We start from the raw sequence: 19686 nt of genomic DNA, 5'->3' as shown, positions 1-19686 counted from the left end.
TGACCCCTCACCAGTCCCTTTGTCAGAATTAAACTGGAGCAGAGCTGGGTTTTTATTAGGCTCCGGAGGGACCCAGCTGCTCTGCAGGTTGAAAGACATCAGAAGTGTTCCTCATGTGGCCAGGTGTGAAAATAGCTGCTGTATTCAGCCTGGGCTGGCCTCAGCCATCACCCAGCCTCCTGGGGTCCCTGCAACAGATGGCATTTAAGAGCAAAAAAAATGTCCTCTGCATTTGTCACTCATTTGCAACCTAATAAGGCATCAGGCTAAATTACAAAGCACTGTAATCCAAAACAGGATGACTAACTTTTTTTGAGGAGACCAGGGTTCTTGGGATTGCCAGGACATGTCTGGTTTTATGTCCCAGCGGTCTTGTTTAGCCCACAGATTGTGCTTTAGAGTGTGTCCTCCTTGCATAATGCATGCTCAGCCTCATCTGCATCTTCTGTAGGACTGCCATTGCCAAGATAAATCCTTCTTTTTTCCCCCCACCGTTGCTCACCGTGTTCTGGGCTGATCGAGCATTTAGCACTCTTCTCCAACACCAGTTCTCGTTACAAGCCTCTGCATATTTAAAATTGTTGTGTTGTAAAATCAGGAGAAGAAACAAACCACTGTGAATAATTCAAAACCTCACCCAGGCAAAATTAAAAATATATTTCAACATCAAAGGTCTTTCTTATTTCAAATTTCCAGGGATGTGAACAGGGAGGAGGAAAAAAAGGCATGTCAATGGAAAGAGAAGTGAACCCAAACAGAAATCTCGTTTTTCCTTAATGGTTTCTTACTTGTCTGTTTTGGGCTTTGTAATACGGTCCTGAAAACTGTTTCCTCAATAAAGAAGAGTTTATCTTTACAGCGATTTCTGTAAGGCCTGATGCAGGCAGTTACTCGCACACTTCAGTGCACGGAGACCTTCCTTCTCTCACACGTCTTGCTGGTGGAGTGGCCGGTTCGAGTCGCTGGGCTGGAAGAGCAGCTCGAGGTTCTTTGAAGGACAGTTGCTGCATGAGAGGTCATTCGATTTCAGTGGAAATGCATCAATTTACCTACCACCTCATTTGTGCATGAATCATGTGCACACATCTGATCTCATCTGCATCTCATCTGAGTGTCTGCAGAATGCTTTGGGAGCAGACAGATGGCCAGAAATTCCTCAAAGTTCACTACAAACTTCGCAACGTGGCAAGGCTGGAGGTCAGATACACTGTAAGAAGTGACAGCAACAAACTCTGTACTAAAACTAAGAGCCTTTACCAGTGCAGCATCCTTCTTATGGATACCTGTTCTCAAAGCAAAGGCATTTAAATGCACATCCCAAAGGGATAATGAATGGTAAAAATAATACAAGTGAAAAAAATCAACAGGAAAGTTGCTGATTTTCAACCCTCCTGTTTCCAATACTCAGTACTTGAAATGTTTATGCAGGACCGATGGCAGTGCTTGCATATGGGTTAATGGCCCTACAGTTCTCTGTCTTCTGGCACCACTGACATATTTTGCCTGCATGGGCAAACTTCTCTACAGTCCTTCTCTATACACTTGGAATTTTACTCAGCTGTGTTATTTCAGTGGTTGGGCCCCTGTTACTGCTTTCACTCCCGCATTCAGCACAGACCTCCCTGTGCTGCACACACACCCTGCCCAGCTCCTTGTGCTCCCCTTTTCCTGGAGCTCTTTAAAATTCCTCCACTTCCATCCAGAAAGGATGCTTTCCCCCTGCATTTGGTTTCATACTGAAGAAAAGAGAGATCAACACACTCTATTGCTGAATTAAGGCCGGGGCAGGGGAACAGCAGACAGGCTCCCCAGCTGAATGAAGCACTTTTATTTTGATGCACACCAGTACATACATGCCGGTGTCAGAGGAGTGCAGGTGCACACGTATCGCAGATGCTGAACATGTACCCGTTGCACTGTGAATTCATTTGCTAAGGCTGTTTGTACTCTGGAGGCTTTCAAACCTAACGATGAGATGGGATGAGGCTGGGGGAGCTGGAACCTGGCTCTGCGCTACCAGCCAGACCCTATGTGGCACGGCCAAAGGTCTGCAGGTGCTGCCCGGTGCCTTCTCCACCCCACCACCGACACTGGTGTGAAAGGGTCCAGGTTGTCCACCTACCTCCCAGGGTGGCAGAGATGAGGATGTGGGTGCCGTACTTTTTGATGATGGTATCAATGAACTGCTGCGTGGTGGGTCTCCTGCCCAGGAGGCGGATGCTTCTCTGGAACTCAGGCATCAGGGGCAGTGGATTGTGGAGCAGGTCCCTCCGCTCGATGGCTGTGTTCCTCACCTTCCAACGGGCAAACTCCCTACGTGACAAGACAGGAACACAAGAGGGGTGAGGCTCTCAGTCTGGAGGGGCAGGGAGAGCCTCTGAGGGCAGGGAAGGAGGATGGTGAAGGGGACGATCCTGCTGGACACCCCTGCATGGATACACACATGAGGCTGCAAGGCTGGACAGAAAGGGAGGGGAAGGAGAAGAGAAGCAAGACATTACTGCACAGCCACAATGCACTTTGAGCATCAGGGTCTGGGATGCCGAGGAGGCAGCCTCAGAGTCTCCAGAGATGTCTGGCACAGGGCTGCATTTCTCTACAAAGAAAGCAGGCTGGTTCTTTCACCCTCACACACTTTGGGGTTTTACACCTCTCCCTCAAGCAGCAAATTCTGGCTTCCATCACCAAACAACCAGTCAACTAGGCATACTTGAGATGTAGACTGGTCTGATCATTGCTACATCTTTCTGCCCCCGTGTGCGCAAGCCCCCTTGGTATTCAAAGCTACTGCTTTTGTAAAACAGGTTGAAGGAATAACACTTTGTGCCAACATCTTAATCTTTCAGCTCTAGGAAGTCCAGCAAAAAAATCAGCTTGAAAAACAATTTACTTGATAAACTATCCAAAAGGATCGATTCAAATATAAACAGAGAATAGGATGAAAATGGAGGTTTCGTCTCTATTCCTTTCATTATTCTTTCTTTCCTTCTTTCTTTCTTTCTTTCTTTCTTAAGCCTATAAAGTGATTTTCAAATCCCTTCTTTAAAACTGATAACAACTGGAAAAAAATAATGTTTGCAAAAGCAGCTCTTTATTAAAAGTATCCATTCTGAAACAACACAAAGGGAAATGTCTGGAGAAAAACTTGCCCACCTGCAAACTAAAAACCAGGCCTCTGAAATACATCACCAGCTGAGCACCTAAAAGATGAGAAACCTCTTAATGTCCTTTGAAAACTATTGAGCACGGCCTTCTTGAAAGGAAAGGATATTATTTATAACCACTCTCCTATGACACTTCTGCACTATCTTAACCCATCTCCCAGATAATCAAGTCACAGGCTTCTCTGTCCCTTTTCATTCACTTATTCCTTTTAAAAAAGATTTAAGACAGAAATTTCATTTAAATAATAGGAATGACAATACCTGGCACTGACATGGCACTTTCTCTCAATGTGTGTCAACCAGCACCAGCAATCCCACATTGCTGGTGAAGAACCTGACAAGCAAGCAGATATGAGATGCCATAAGTCAGCTGCAGAGCCAGGATCACAAGGCAGAGTTTTTTGTTCCCAGGCTGACTCTAGACCCAGTCCATTTTATGTGTGTTAGGTTATTTTATTTAATGCAATTATGCATGTATTTATTTTGATTGCATACCATCACAACACCCCAGGCTGCCTAACAGCAGTGCATTCATTAAAACAACAAAGTGACAGCTTTTTCTTTCAAAATGTCTCCTTACATCTGAGACAATGCCCCTTCTGTAGCTCCTAGGCTTTCCCAAGCCAAGGAAAAATCCCAAAGCAGAACACCCTGCAGATTGCATCCTAGAAGTCACCAATGTCAAAGCATAAAATCTGCAGAGCATAGGTCTTTTCCAGAAAAATCTCGAAAGAAAGAAAGAAAGAAAGAAAGAAAGGAAGGAAGGAAGGAAGGAAGGAAGGAGGAAAGAAAGAAAGAAAGAAAGAAAGAAAAAGGACGGAAGGAACACCAGGATCTTAACTTCATGAGTGGAAAAAACATGTACTTGTTATCCACAGACAGATTTGGAGCCAACAGTCTGTTAGCAACATCCATGAATTTACTGTATGAAGCTGTTGCCTCTGCAGTCCCAAAATAGTGTAAAAATCCATTACTTAGTATCTCTGGGAGAGATATGTTTGGGGGACCCACAATAGCTTTTGATGATAGGTAGAACCTTAAAAGTGAAGAAAAAGAGCTAATCTCTGACACTCCAGAGACAGGTTGCTGTCATCATTCATGATCCCAAACCTGGCTCTAGAAGAAAATCCCCTTTGCATGAAGAAGGAATGGTCCTTTCATGACAGAGCAGTTACACTGCACGGGAAGATGCAAATTTGGATGCTAAAAGACAGGCAAGGTCTTATAATAAATTGAAATTCCTACCATAAAGATCATAAGTGTAGGAAAAATGCTGCCTGTGCTTCCTCTCCAAAGGGACAATTTTTAGTTCCCATAAAATCAAGCACACTTCTGCTTTCAGATTGCTCCTTCCTGAAAGTGCTATCAATAAAGTTAGGGGAGATAAACCCTCTAGAGCCAGCATGTTTTCAGAAAAAGCCATGGGAATGCTTCATGTTACCAGACAGAGCATAGAAAAGTTTGCTTTTGTCACTGTCAAAATATCTATTCCAAAGCAAAAACAGTGGAGCTGAAACATGCAGCTGTTCTATTAGGGCTTTATTGATATATCAACACCCAAACCCAAGAAATGTCTCCAGAGGGTGGAGGCAGGCAGGGCAAAAAGTTACAGTCAGGGCCCTGTAATGGAAAGCAGTGGCAGAACAGATGGGAGAAGACTGAAGGAGAAAATGACAACTTGGTAAATATTTTTTTTCAAGGGAAAAATAGGTTGTGGAATTTTTTATTTTACTTTAATTAATTAATTAATTTATTTATTTATTTTTACATCAGGTCCAAAATAATCTCTTGCCACCACTACCAAGAGGCAAAAGGAGGAGTTTAAAAGAAGTCACTATATCTTCAACCTCGCCTGCTACCAAGGAAAAATTTCAGTCCCCGTTCATGTAGTAGAAAACTCCTTAGCAGCATCCACATCTAACACATCATACTGAAGGAGAGTTTTTTCCACTGGGTTCTTTTGCATGCAGTCCCTCCCCGGAGCTTCCTGCTCCTAGGGCATTTCATCGAGGTGAAAGCCCAGTTCTATTATCCTCTCCAAATGTCTAGATGTGTGGTTTTCAGAGCTGATGAGAAAAGCTGGGCAAATATGTTATGATGAATAATTTATGCAACTAACTTAGATGTTTATCTTCTGCTCATAGAATATCTATGAGCCAGTTGCAATTCCCTCTAATTTATGCATTATTTGAATTTACTTAGTGACATTCTTCAAGTTTTTTTTTTTTTTTTTTTTTTTTTAGGTTATAGCATAGTATTTGGAGTATTTGGCTATTTTCCCTGCCTGTGTATTGTTGCTTGGTTGGGACTGGTCAAGCAGATGATATAGTATTGTTTAGCTTCCTCATTAATGACCACAAGTACCTGACCACATTTTAAACTTGACTGGTTCAGTACCAGCATATTTTATATTCAAAGCAACCCTCCGAATACCAGCAATCTTCAGTGCACGCTATAGAGCTCTGTGCTGTAGGATGCACCCGAGGACAAGATTATGGTACAATTTTGGAAAACAGACTTGACATTAATGAATATGACCAGTGAAATAGCTTAGAATTATTGAAGTGGCTAAAAAATAAAATATAAAAGGAGTTTTGCAGGAAACTGTACACCTCTTGCCTTAGGGGATGAACCAACCAGTAACTCCTGAAATCTGTGAAGAAAACACCTTCAAGAACAGGTTTTCTATTAACTTTCAATGTCAGACTTAATTGCATTTTCTGCAGAAGCAGCTGTTATTGGCCAAAACAGAATCCATGGCACCAGGCTAGGTAAGCACACTCTTGCCTTCTTGTCACCACTAGATCCTTGAATCTAGGAATCCTTGGAGGATCCATCCAGGCCTCGGATTTATGGATGATGTGTACAAAGGGGCACTGAAATTTTTCCTCCCAGAAACCCTTCTCAGATGCCATTTCACTGATCATTGCTTCTCAGAAACCTCAGCGTCACCACCGTCTTAATGCCACTGCCTGGTAAGCACAGGTGAGCCCTCCCCAGGTCTCAAGGCACTTTATAAAAAAGAATATAAATAAATAAATAAATAAACCCTCTTGTTTGCTGGTTTTCCAGGTGAAGGAGTCGCAAAGAGCTGACCAAGATTATGATGGTACCTCCCGATACAGTTGGGATTAATACAGAGCCTTGTGACCCTCGGGGGAAATCCCTGGCATGCACCTGAACTTCTGCCAGGGGGGGAAGCTTTTACGGGCTTCATAGAGGAGATAAACCTCTTAACAAGGAGGAGGAAGAATCTGTATCCCTGATGCAGAGACGGGATAAGGAGAAACTATGACCTAACGTCTGAGTAGTGGAGGAGAGGCACTTGTTTATGCTCTAATGTCTCGCCAGCGTAGACAGACCATGCTAATGGGCAGAGTACACAGGAAAATGCCTGCCAGGTCAGCAAGGGGAGTCTGCTCTCTAATATCTGGTGAAAGCACTGAATAGAGTCTGCTCTTTTAATGGCTGCAAGGGGTAGGAAGTGTCTTGCTGCTAATGCCTAAAGGAGAGGAGAGGAAATAGAGGGATGAAGTACATGTAGTAGCCTCAGGGAGACAAATATGCATATTTCAGTCCTTCCTCCTTGTCACACGTTTTCCTTGTATATGGCTATGTCTGAGAAAATATTTGCCCCTTCAGAGTGTGCGTTAATGAGCTAGCCATCAAGGCCATGCATGTCAGACAGAGGGAGTCACTAAGGATGCCTCCGCACTCATTAGCACTATGACCCCTCCAGGAAAACAACACAAAAAAGGGGAAAAATGTTGAAGAGAGAAGAAAAGTCAAAAGCCTGGAATGGGTACATCATCCAGACCCATGCAGCAGCAGCAAGGCTAGGAGAATCCAAGGGCATGAGCATCTTTACCCTGGGAGAGAAGTCTGAAAGAGAGAGGCCGTCGGAGCAAATTAAATTCCCCATCTTCAAACAGCGAAGGCGACCAAAGGATGTAAGTGAAGAAACAAGTTCAGTACAGACCTCAGGGATTGTAGCTTCAAACCAAAAAGAAATTAAATGTATTAAACAATGAGCAAGACAGAGTCTGTTTGGGAAAAGAAAAGAAAAAAAGAAAGGGAAAAGGAAAAAGAAAGAAAAAAACAGAGCAGAAAGACACTGAACTAAGTCCATAACAATTGCACTAAGTAGAACATCCCAACACCTCCCACTCCTGGGATGCTGCCTGTGTTAACTGCAGGGTTTGCAGGGCAGTTAGTGCATCCCACTCAGTGCACACTCAGCAGACTGGCCCAGCCCCACCACTCCGTAGGCAGTGGGCAAGGGGAGGGCCCCAGCTCCTTTCTGCTCCTCAGTTCTCCATCCTTTTTTATAGATCACAGCTCAAAAGCCATCGGCTACCCATGTAGGTGATGAGCACACAGAGCCTTTCCAAACAGGGCAGCACTCCTGTCAGTAATAGCAAGGTTAAAACACTACTTCATGTCCTCTGCCTGCCCTATTGCACACGTTATTGACTTGGTGATGTCTGTAGGATGCCAGGCCAGAGGCAGAGAGCTCCTAGAGACTTCTTGTTCTCTTGGGCTTTGGTGTAAGTCTGCCTAGACATGTGTCTGTCCCTTGTTTTAGTCCAAGCACCTCCAGTCCTTAAGACTAATGTTTTGGGGTGCCCCTATGTTGAAGAGAAGTATTATTAGTTGTTAGCATGAGTGTGATCTAGAATACAGACAGTTTTTAGACCTTACCAAGGTAATGCATAAGCTTTATGTTAGCATCAGGAACTGAGCCCAAAGTCCTCTGGAATCCTCCTGGATGCTCCAACAACAAAGCTGGGAATTTTGTTTGTTTGCTTTGATTTGTATTTCCTTTTCTCAATCTATTTGTCCCAGTCAGGGGCTGCACAAAGTAGTAGTTATCTTCAGTGCTCAGGGTGACAGCTCTTCCAGGTTGCTGTGAGCCCTTGACTCTGCAAACAATGCCATGGGGACAGAATGTGAGCACAACCACAGCACTATAACGCTTATCTTTTACTGCCAGATCTGGCTTAATGTGAGTCTGTACTGGCTATCTGTGGTCATGGTGGGCTTGGTGATGTTTAATGAGGTCTGTGCCCTCAAAATGCCAGACAGCCCCAGGCTGAGCGCTGCAATATTCTTTGAGCAGTTTTCTCTGCAGCCTGGCCCCTTCTCTATCTAGGCCAGCATGAAGAAGTCAGCCTTCAAAGCTGAGCTTTTCAAAGGACCACAAGAATTAGTTTCCTGTGAGGGTTTGGCACTCATACCCCCTAATCTATTTAAGAAAAGCCCACTCCATAGATTCAAACTAGTTCCAAATTAGACAGAGGATGAAGCTCTGCCATAAAAAGAGAGAGAGAGAGAAATAAAAATCTAATTCTAGAGAAGAATGAAAAAGAAATCACTTAAGCTGAAAATCTGACAGCATTTTGCATAACAACCAGACAAACAGGCAGGCTAAGATATGACAGCTGGCAGGTAAATAAGATAAATAAATTGACTATTGATTTTTCGATTAATGCTGTGCTTTCCATACCAGTTTTATTCTTTTAGGAACATTCACCTGGATAGAACTGAACCCAAGGGAAAGACTGTCACTGTCTGGGTCACTCAAGACAATCATGTAGCAAAAATATAATAATGCTTTTCAACTACTAACACCTTCACTGATCTCCTCAGGACAGAGGAAGAATCTTCTGCTGCTTTTTCCTTGGTGTATACTTTGACCATATGTTTGGTCTTGGATAGGGTGTCTGAAACCTCAACAACTCCCCCTATTTTAGGCGATAATTTCAGCCTGTTAGATTCTCCTGTTACAGAGATTTGCCTTTTGTCTCTCTGATATTAAAAAAATAAATAAAAATAAAAACATTCCAGGGCTGAAAATTTTGAGGGTTTTTTTTGTATAAGAAAGGGAAATGAATAATAAGTCCAGAATGACACGAAGTTTGCAAGAAAAAATAAGAAAGAAAATGACTTCAAAGTTAAGTGGATTTCATGCGACCTTGAAAGTATCTGGGTAAACAGATTGTTCCAGCACTGAATTAAAAACCAATCAGACAAACATGACTCTGAGTCCTGTGTTCTCTGTTAGGATGTGACTACACTTGGGTCTCTTAGGAGGCAGCAAGTAATTGTTGGGTGCTGGCAAGATCGATTTGTTTAAAAGAAGATGAAACTGGAATAAATGTATTACTAGAAAGTCAAAGCAGAGTGTTTCAGCATAGGTAAATACAAGTTAAAAGATAGGACATTAAATTTGGTCATAATTAATTTTGCTCAGTATTAAATTTTGTCATATCCAATATGTGGCTGTGATTCCTAGCTCTGACTTAATATCCAAACATAGCTACCATTGCAATCAGACAATCACAAGCAAGCACAGTAGAGTAGGTCACTACCCCCTCTGCTGAATGAGGTTGCTTCTAAGTTAGATGTTTCTGCACCCTCAGCTAACATATAGTAACCCCTAAACACTTCAGCATGTAGTAAGCTCACCAGTTACCTTCATCTGTCATCTGCTGATCCACTCCCATATTTCACCTAAGTCAGCTGGTCCAATTCCCTCCCATCACGCCCACCAGGTTACAGCACAAACTGCCTGTGGGGTGTTTCTCCCAGTCAGCTTTCCCCACGATATCCTTTGTGCAGGTTTCATTGCAAGCAGCACACACCTCGGGCGTTAGAGGTGCCCTTTCCAACACCAGCCTGCTTAAGCCTTCTCCACCCTGGAGACTCACTTGTAAGTAATTCCCATTACTGTTAACACCATTTCAGCTGTTTTCAGTATTGGGCTGACGGCACTTCTTTTGAGCCACTACAATTTACGTAGTGGTTGATACTGGCTGCTAGAAGCCAGAGTGACATCTTCACAAGAGCTTCCAGCATTGTTAGCATGGCTGCAGCTTAACAAACATTAGCAACAATAGGAAGTGTTCTGTTCTGTTGCTGTTTTCCTCATAAAAACTTGCCTAAACCAGACATGGTTTATTAAGCTACCGAGGAAGCTACTGTAATAGGCTGCCAGGTCCTGTGCTCCAAGCGCTGAAACGGACAGTGTAGAGACACCCATTCCTTCACTGTGAATTATGATAAAAATCACAAGAAACGTAGCCAGAGCAATTCTCCAGTAAAATATCTGAGGTAGCCTAGAGAAACTTGGAAACAGGCATTTTGACTTCTACAGTTATGACTACAATGACACTGATAATATTTTTTCATAGCATATTCTCCTGGATTTATGTTTCTGTAGTATGACCCAGAATTCAAGAGAAAGCAGATCCTGGGAAGTCACGGAGCTGTCACAAGCATGCTGTCAAAGACCAGCAGTTTGAAGCAACAGATGGAAACATCTGAGTCATTGATAGCATTTTGTATGGTCTTGAGGAAAGCTGGAATAATAAGTACAATTTTAGCTTTTCCACACTTCTTCCAATTCCCTTCTTATTTTTGTGTGTTCTTACGCTCAACACATCAGTCAGTCAGACACAACAGGTTGGAAGGAAGCTAAGACATAGGATGGTGAGAGACTTAACTAAGTCTGTACAGGAGCATGGGACAGAAACAGGAATAGACCCCAAATTGTTCTTTCAGGTAAGAAAATAATAATAACAATTAATAGATAATTCTTCATGTTGAAGGACTCTAGTAGGGCAGAGGACTGAACTCTTCACGAAGTCCTGGCTAATACTTGAAAGTATTTAGATCTATTATTTCTGGAAAGCAAGTTTCAAATGGAAGACAGGCAGACACATTCTAATTTATAGAGCAGATAGTTTATCCTCCAGGGGAATATTGGTCTACATCATGCCATGGAGAGCACTCTCTACCCCTTTTAGCCTCTTATCAAGCCAGGGATGCCCTGCCCCAAAATTCACCATCTAGACTAGGTCACCATTGTCTACCAATGTTCTCAGAAATGTAGCAGTATGAACCAAAGGCTGTAGCAAGAACATAGTCTGGAACAACTCATTTCATTAAATTGCACTTGCTTCGTTTCCTGAAGATATAGGTGTTTGGACTACTGGAGCTTTTTCCCCTAATTTTAGCTATAGCAAGTTGGTAATCTTGACACCACAGCTCCAAGCTTTGTTCTTTACTTGTCCTGGTTCATAGTAAACTCAGATGAAAAAAGTGTGATATATGTGTGCTTGATCTTTAATTTCTCACGTAACATGCTTAGGTACCTGACTACTGCACTACTGGCTACTTAAGTACAACATTTGTCAGCACTGGGAAAGCATGTATCAGAAATTTAGCCTTGATTGCCCTTTTTCTCAAAAAGCACAAAATTTTCCCCAACGCAGCGTGCAACCATGTTTCAAAATTTGAGGTGTTGTTAGAAAATGGAGCCATCACCCCCCTCCGGTCAGTTGTGCTACTCTCTTGGCAAAGGTTCAAATTCAGGAGGAAAAAAATTGCTGTTTAAATACCAAGCCCCTCCTGCCTCCTACACCCAGCTGTGCCCCCGCGGCCATCCTGGCAGAGCCATCTGGGCACCATGACCGTGCCCGTGGGCTCAGCGAGAGCAGTACCCGTGCAGGCAGCGATGGCAAAGCCATCCCCTCTCGCCCACCCCCTCGGCCCTGAGTCATCCTCAGCTGATGGAGGCACTGCCAGCCATGTGCCGTGGATGCTGGTGGGCGACTTGGATGGCTAAAGACAGCCAGTTGGCAAAGCCACCTGCTTACATCAGGGACCTTGTGTCGCAGGCTGGTTGAGGGGTTTTGTCCAGGTTGAGTGAAGAAGCTCCATATACCCTTCTCTGTTGGGGAATATCCTTCAGGTGGAAGAGAGGGCTCCTAGGGGTTCCTCTCAGGGGGATTTCCTTGGGCTGTGTGTAAAGAGCTTGTAGGGAAATCATGACTTGCAGAGATGCAATAGGGTGGAGGGACTGGTCACTGCCTGCACCCAAAGGCATACACAGATCCAGCACATGGTCACCAGTCCAAATAACTCAGAAGATGTGAACACTCAATGGCTGGCATAGAATCATAGACTCGTAGAATTATTAAGGTTGGAAAAGACCTCCAAGATCATCTTGTCCAACCGTCCCCAAACACCACTATCACCCACTAAACCATGCTCCTAAGCACCACGTCCAACCTTTCCTTGAACACCCCCAGGAACGGTGACTCCACCACCTCCCTGGGCAACCCGTCCCAATGCCCGATCACTCTTTCTGAGCATCCCTCAATACCCCTGCCATTGCAAGGCATCTTGCAGAAAGCACTCATGAGCATGTGGGGTATAAGAACACAAGTGAATATAATCTGTTCTGTCATTGTAAAATAAAACCACCTTCCTCTCCCTCATCGATCCTTAATGCTTTATTCCAATAGTGCCATAATAGTATTTCCTCTTACTTGGCTTAGGAGAAAATAGTGAATCCTCCTCACAGTTCCTCAGGACGCCCATTTCTGGTCTTTCACCCCAAGCTCTGCAGCTCAATATCCCTTTGGTTTCCAAGCTGTGCTGTTACACACAGGCTGATTGCTAAGGCTTCCAGTTTTAACAGCGACATCCAGCAAGGCAGGATATATACAGTGGCTATATGCAGAGACTGTCCCCTCTCAGCATAGAAATCAGGTGGTAACTGGGCCTGAAATTACTAGCAAAGGGCATAAGGTGAGAGGTGAAGGGCTGAAAAATTAGGCTGCAGAGAACAGCTGCAGCGAAATTCAAACCATCCATAGTCAAAGATGTTTGTGTTTTGTTCAAGATTACAAAAAGAAAAGAAACAAAAAAGCCAACAAAAAAAACCAGCTTGTCCCAAAAAGCCTGTGACATTTCAGAATTACAGTAAAATTGAAGAAATTTTCTCTAGGAAAAAGGTGACCCATTTCCTCAGACTACATCCCTCTTTAGCAAAAATACTGAACACAAGCAGTGAGAAAGCCTTGAACATTCCCTGATCGCTCCAAAATCTCATTTCAACAAAAATCAGTTTTGATGTATTTAATTTTCATTCCTAGTCATGCCATTTCAAACTCAGACATGTTTTGATGGAGGAAATAAAAAGACTACAATAAAATAAAAATTCACAAACTCTTGAAGAAAGGCAATCTTTTTGCATGCTGCAAAGTGGCCTGCAATAAAAAGACAACTATGCCTTTTGTGCAACATTTCATAAAGGAAAAGCTTTATTTTTTTGTCATGTTCTATCCAGGGAACAGGAATGAGTGAATGCAAATACCTTTGTTTTCTGGGATCTCTTTGTGATGCTCCAAAGAACTTGGTTATTCAGGCATGTGCTTAGCAATTTCCCAATCTTGAGTCATGTTTCCTTTAACTGTTACCTATGACTTTGATACATGGATCTTAAAGCATTTTAAACAAATGTGTCACCGTAGACAGAGAAACCAAGAGAGGGACAGCTTTTTCAAGGAAGAGATCTAACAGGCAACCAACACTGCCATGAACAGAATTACCCCAGATCTGGAGCCAGACAAAGCATTTCCCCAGCAAGGACTAAAGTAGATGGGGGGGTCATGGCCAAACTCGTGTCCCAGGCACCCGTCCATTTTGCTGGTGCCATGCAACAGTCCCCCCCCAGGGTCCTTGCTACCTGCTCAGCTCACTTCAGTAGTCTGTTTCTTGCATCGGATTCCACAGGGCTGAGGGTAGCAACACGCAAATGGAGAACAGAAGCAAGGCAGGGAGTAAATGTCTTTAGAAAACACCACTGCACATAGATTCCTAAATCCCAGCCCTTTGGGGAGGACTCAAGAGCTATGTATAAGCAGCGGAAATGTATGATGTCCTGCCAAGAGGAAGGTGTTGGACTTATTTATAGTAACGGTGAGGGATCAAATGCACACCCGTGACATTCATCTTCCGCGTGGTAACAGGACTCCAACAGTTACGAAATCAATCTAATGAAATGCAAACCACTTCCTTTGGGAAGGTTATGTTGATTGCCAGCTCTGTTGTGTTCAAATCAGCAAAGAAGAACGTGCAGGACGGTCTGGGAGAGGAGGCTGTAGATCTCTAAGGCCTCTAGCTAATCCATACCACTTCAAGTTGAGGCTGTCTCAATTCCTCTCTTTTTATGACTCTATCATAGCCATAAGATACAGGAGGCTGGTTTAGTGTAAAAAAGAGCACCAGAGTGTTTCCTTAGCCAACTGAACCTCAGGCACCCCCAAAATAGCTAAAAGGGCTTGTTCTACCTATTCTGTAGGCATAAAAACTGTGGGGATGGAGGGAGTTCATTGGAAGGGCAGGAATGCAAACTGCTGGCTGCCCTGCAACACGCACCAAGCTGTGTAAGTGCCTACCTGCATGAATCACTTAATTCATCTGCAAAGTTGTGTGCACGCAAAGGTCCAGATGTGAAATTCAGGTCCTGGGGAACATAAGAACAAAATTTCCTTGACTTCAGCGCAGCCAGCAGCCAGCCCTGCATGCAAAAGCAGCCTGAAGGTCCAGCAGGGCTCTGCACTGCAAGCAGAGTGGCTCTGCAGCATCTGAATTTGGGGTTTGGGGTTTGGGGCAGAAGGCCGGAGCTGAGCCCTGTTGCTAAGGAAAGTCCCTGAATAAGGGGCTGTCCCCTGTAAGGCAGCCATTTGAGGTATATAAGGAGGAAATAGAAGTCAGCTGTGTGGGGAGTTTTCTGTTTTGTTTTGTTTTGTTTTGTTTTGTTTTGTTCAGGTTAGTAGGGAGTGAAATAGAGGGTAAAGGGGTTGTTCTTCAGTAAAGGCTCTTATGCTTCAGATTTTCATTTTGGCTTGGCAGGTTTTTGCTTCGTGCCTTCACTGTGGCTCAGGGATCCTTTGCTGAGTCTGTGTGGGAGTTTCCATGAGGTCAGTTTTTTACTTCTTTCCCACACCTTTCACTTTCATGGCAGGTTTTCTCGGCAAAGTTAACATCAGGATCTCTTTGAGACAAGGCACTGGAAACCTTGTCTGGGGAGATCAGATGCTGCAGGAAAGCTAAGGAGAAAACCTCCCCTCACAGCTACTTCAGGGGGTGAGGACTGGGTGAAGAAAAAGCAGCAGCTCCTAGCCTGCCTGTCAGCTAAAGCCATACCCATGGCTGAATAAGGGATTCTGTGCTATTGCACCCCTGAGCCTCTGCTCAGAAGTAACAAACCAGACCCCAGGATTCTGAGGCATATGTATATATTTACCTACTGAACAAAACAATATCTGCAACGCTTTTTAGTTGGCTTCTGGGTTTTGAGACTTAAAGACTCATCTTTTCTGGTTTTTGTTTGCAATCCTAAAAGACAGCCTATTCTTATTTTTTTTAAATGGAAGCAATGGAAGCTGTGAGTTACACAATTATGTGACTCAAACCTGGAGTGCTTAAAGAAGAGGGGGGGAAAGCTGATAGGAATCCCCTCCTCCCCCCTCCAGTATTACAAATAATGGAAAAAAAAAGAAAATCTGTGAGATCTGGCAGGGAACAGGTCCCATTGTTTCCTGCTGTCAGCTGGAAATGTCCCAATGCCTGAGCAAGTGCCAGGAATAAGGGGGATAGGTCAAACACCATCTCCTTGCAGTGGGCTTGGGTTAAACTTCAACTTGCTCAGGGGAGCAGCTGTCACAAGCCTTTTGGGGGGTGAGAGGCATCCTAAATCTGCCTGCAGTGGGAGGAAGCAGATAAAGGGCCCTGAGCAAGAGCATCACCCAGAGGCCTCCAGGCTAAGTGCGTGTTTATCTCACCCAAACATTGCCTCTGCAGCAGACCTATTTGTGCTGTTACTCACCAAGCCCAGCTGCTGGTGCATTTGCTGATCTCCAGATAGAAGGATCAGAGGTATCTTTTTCCAACCCTGATACCAGGCTGGAAACATCCACTGAGTCCCAGCAGGAGATGCACTGGGTACCCCACCTCTTGGACCTCATCCCTGCTTGCCCAGCTCATTGCCCCTCTTGTCCCCGTGCCTGGCAGTGCAGGTGGAGGCTGTATTTAGAGCCCCAATCTTCCTGGGCAATGAACCATTATAAACCGTGAGTTCATCAGCGGCGCCAAGTTTCTCTGCCTGATTGTTTTCTGATGCTGTTTGGCATTTTATCCCAGCTGCATAGAAAACTTATTACAAAACCATGTTTGTGTTACTTAGCTGATATCTGTGGCTCGCTGCAGTGGCAGGCTGAAGCATGATGGAGGGGCACGGCTGATGAAGACCCACCAAGGTGACAGGGGCCAAGCTGCAGGCCAGGCACGGTGTTTGTGGAGATGAAAGCAGGAGCCCCTTGAGCAGCCCCAGGTTATCCTAGGGGTAGTTTAGCTGTTGCACATCTGACTAGATCCACAGGCCACAAATAAATGTTCTAAATGCAGATCGGTTTTACATTAGATGACTGCAAGAGTCCCTGCTGCCATTAAAAATCAGTTAGTTTTTCCCCTGCACAGCCCCAGGCTAGAGCCTGCCATCCGCTCACACCTGTATCAAGTCCAATAGTCTGTGGTAGAACTAAAGAGAATTATTATTTAGGTTTTTCTACATTACTCGGGTTCTGGGAGCAGCCAAAGGCTGGGAGATGCAGTCTGCAAAGAGACTGTCCATACAGTCCTAGAGATTTAGGATGGGAATTCTTCAAACTGCAAAACGTCGTGCCCAGCAGAGCAGGAGGTGGGATGCTGGGACCTTGGAGGGTCCCTTTTGTCCTGTGTTTCTCGGGTCCTGAGAGCAGGATGCTAAAGTGCCCCTGTCCTTCCACATCAGGCAGAAAAATGATATTCTGTGAGACGGCAGCAGAGGAGACACTGAGTTGGTATGCCACAGAAACAGAGACAACCATTTTCCAACCAGGCTTCTTCTGTCTTCCTCCTGCCTTCATCTCCTGAAGGCCCCCGGCAATGCACAGAGCAGTGTGCCCGGGGTCTGGCTGGTGGCACTCATTCTCCCTTGGGGACTGGTGTTTTGCCAGCTGCTTGGCACAAACACTCCCGAAACAGCAAAGGTTCCCATGTGAAAAGCTCAAGTAGGAAAAGAGAGAAAGCACCAGCCCTACAGAAACCACTAGACGTGGCCCATTGGAAAGGGCGACGTGTTACAGCCTCCTCCTCTCCAGAATTGTTTCTGGTCCCTAAATCCTGCATTTCAGGAGGGGGCTCCTCCACTTCCCCTGTCCCTGGGCACAGGCAGAGCTGCCGGCTTCTCCCACCTCCTCTCAGTCCCCACCTCAGCGCAGGCGATCTCCCCTCGCGCACACCTCGCCGATGTGCTGGTGCAAGAGGCCTGACGTCAGTGGGGCTGGCCATCTGGAGCAGCCTCCGTGCATCTCCCTGCCTCATTTACTCTTTGTTCCCTTTCAGTCCCAGCTGAGATCATTTCTCTTTTCTCTCCTCCCTTGCCTGCGACTCTCTTATTTTCTTCCTCATTTTCTCTCTGCTGCTATTTATGATTTATTCTCTGTAACTGTCCTATTTAATGCTGCAGAAGGGTTGGGGACATGGTTTCCGTGGAAGACAGTGTAGAAAACAGTGGGGTCCTGTCATTTACTGATCACAGTGGGGCTGACAAAACACTATCTGGCGTCATGAGAGATGGAAATCACACAACGGTGTCCTGGATTCTTACTTTGCTGCCCCAAAGCCAGGAACACAGTCAGAAGCACAGTGTGAGAAGGCCACAATTCCTTGGAGAAACTGTCAGGGGGATGCTTAGGAGGACTTGTGGATAAAGCGACCAGCCTTCAGGTTCGGACTGGGGACTCCTCTCCTTGCAGTGAGCTTTGGGCATCATCTTACTCCAAAAAGACTAAGTGTCCTCTCCAGAAGGAGAAGCCTGGGACATTGCACATGCCATTTCTGTCTGCCCAGATGGTCTTCATCCAGGGTGGAATGTGTTTTGAAACACTCGTGGGCCCCACCACCTCATCCTTTCTGGAAACCCCAGGATCTGCAGGAGTCAGACGGCTCCCAGCAAAACACGATGAGTCTGTGAGGCTTCTTCCTACACCGGGACTTTTTATCATGCGAATGCCACGCTGCAGCTGGTTCTAGGAAGGCCTCTGCCCACACACTAAATAAATTCTGGTGCGGTGCACTGCTTCTCTATGGAAACCGTACCCTGCATTTCTCTATAGGATTTTTCTCATTTCAGGCTCCATAATAAATTAACGAGAAGATGTTTTCTTCACACCAACTATAGGAGAGACTCTTTTCTGTACTCGATTAATCTTTAGTGATCTATATTAAATATTTATCTGAAGAAACGAGGCCTGTATTGCTGCAACATTTTCTATTATGAGACTTTTTCATATCAAAAGATATTTTCCTGGTGCTGACTTGTATATACACAGTCAGAATTTCCAATAGAAGGGCACCCTTTTTTTTTTTCTTTCTCTCCCAGTGACCTTTTCCCTTCATAACAAGCTGCTGATATGTTAGAATTTACTGGGTTATAAACATTTTTTATCGAGTAGGAGGAAGCTGGGTCATTTGGCATCAGCTTCCCTAATAAAACCCAAGGGAGAGGCTGTGATGTTTGACACCAATAAAGGCATGGAAGATGCTGCAGCCCTCTGGGATGCCAGTCACGAATGCCAACAGGAGCCAGCAAGTGTCGGTCACGTAGTTCCACTCTGCTGAGGCACTGCTGGAAGGGGGCCAGCTCACTGGCATGGGTGAGGGAACTGGGAGGGACCTGGTAAAGGGCTTCTCTGTTCCTTCCCAGCAGCACAAAAATTGTGTGATCTGGCACAGGGAGCAGAGCACAGGGATTCCTAAACCCTCTTTTCCTGCAACTGGGTGTAGAGTGGAGATATCTAAGAAGGGATAAGGACCTTGGTGTTGAGCAGTGGTCCTACAAGGACATGGTGAACCCAGAGCAAGTTTTGATCTTGAATTAGTGGCTGAATTTTTCCTCCCCAAGACAGATCTGGCCTTGGCTACAGATAAACAGAATTATAGTTATTCATATTGATGTAGTGTCAAAAGGAAACCCAGCCACGGGACTCTGCTTGTGGTGCCAGGTGCTCAACAATAATGCAACAAAAAGATGCTCCGGGTTCTCCAAGAGCTCACAACCTAATTTGTCTCTGCCTCCCAAGGGAGCCGTGATTTAAGCTGGTCAATAACTAACTCATTCCACAAAAGCCTGAATAAATCATCTGATGACTAGATATACACACATTATAAATGTTTAGCTCTGATAATATATGACTGAGCTGCTATTTTGACAAATAGCTAGCGAATAATATATTTGATGAACTGTATAATATTTTACTAATGATTAATTTCTTCATTTGAAACAAACAAACAAAACCCAGTCTTTTCCTCTGCTATCAAAGAGAACCCTAAGTAATGGCTGCAAAGAGCTTTGAGATCCCTGGATGATCTGTGTCTGCTATTACACCCTTTATCATTGTGTATTTCTAGTGATTTATTACCAGGGATAATAAATCCATGGCTTATGTTATGGATGGCCTCATTTAAGGTAGTGACATCCTGGTCAGAAGCTCCTGATTTTATAATTCCCAATAAAATCTACAGGAATTTGGCACTTAGACAGTTAAGTACCATTAAAAAGTGTTTAAATGCCTTTCAAAGTCTGGGCCAAGCTTCTCTGGGACTTCATCTGATTCTTCTGTCTGAA

General features: G+C 44.5%; 1 protein-coding gene across 1 annotated transcript in view; it reads right to left on the bottom strand.

Annotated features, from left to right (window-relative positions):
* The window catches only part of BRINP1 (BMP/retinoic acid inducible neural specific 1), a 58590-nt gene that overhangs the window by 25778 nt on the left and 13126 nt on the right, over positions 1 to 19686 (bottom strand). Inside the window, exon 2 of the mRNA XM_035555293.1 lies at positions 2123 to 2313. Within this exon, the coding sequence (XP_035411186.1) occupies positions 2123 to 2313 (191 nt within the window). The remainder of the gene's footprint in view (positions 1 to 2122; positions 2314 to 19686) is intronic.

This window comes from Cygnus atratus, chromosome 19 (genome assembly GCF_013377495.2).
Source record: "Cygnus atratus isolate AKBS03 ecotype Queensland, Australia chromosome 19, CAtr_DNAZoo_HiC_assembly, whole genome shotgun sequence".
In the NCBI taxonomy this organism is placed as follows: Eukaryota; Metazoa; Chordata; class Aves; order Anseriformes; family Anatidae; genus Cygnus; species Cygnus atratus.
The sequence above is the reverse complement of the archived record's forward strand: the minus strand, read 5'-3'. Positions and strand labels throughout refer to the sequence as shown.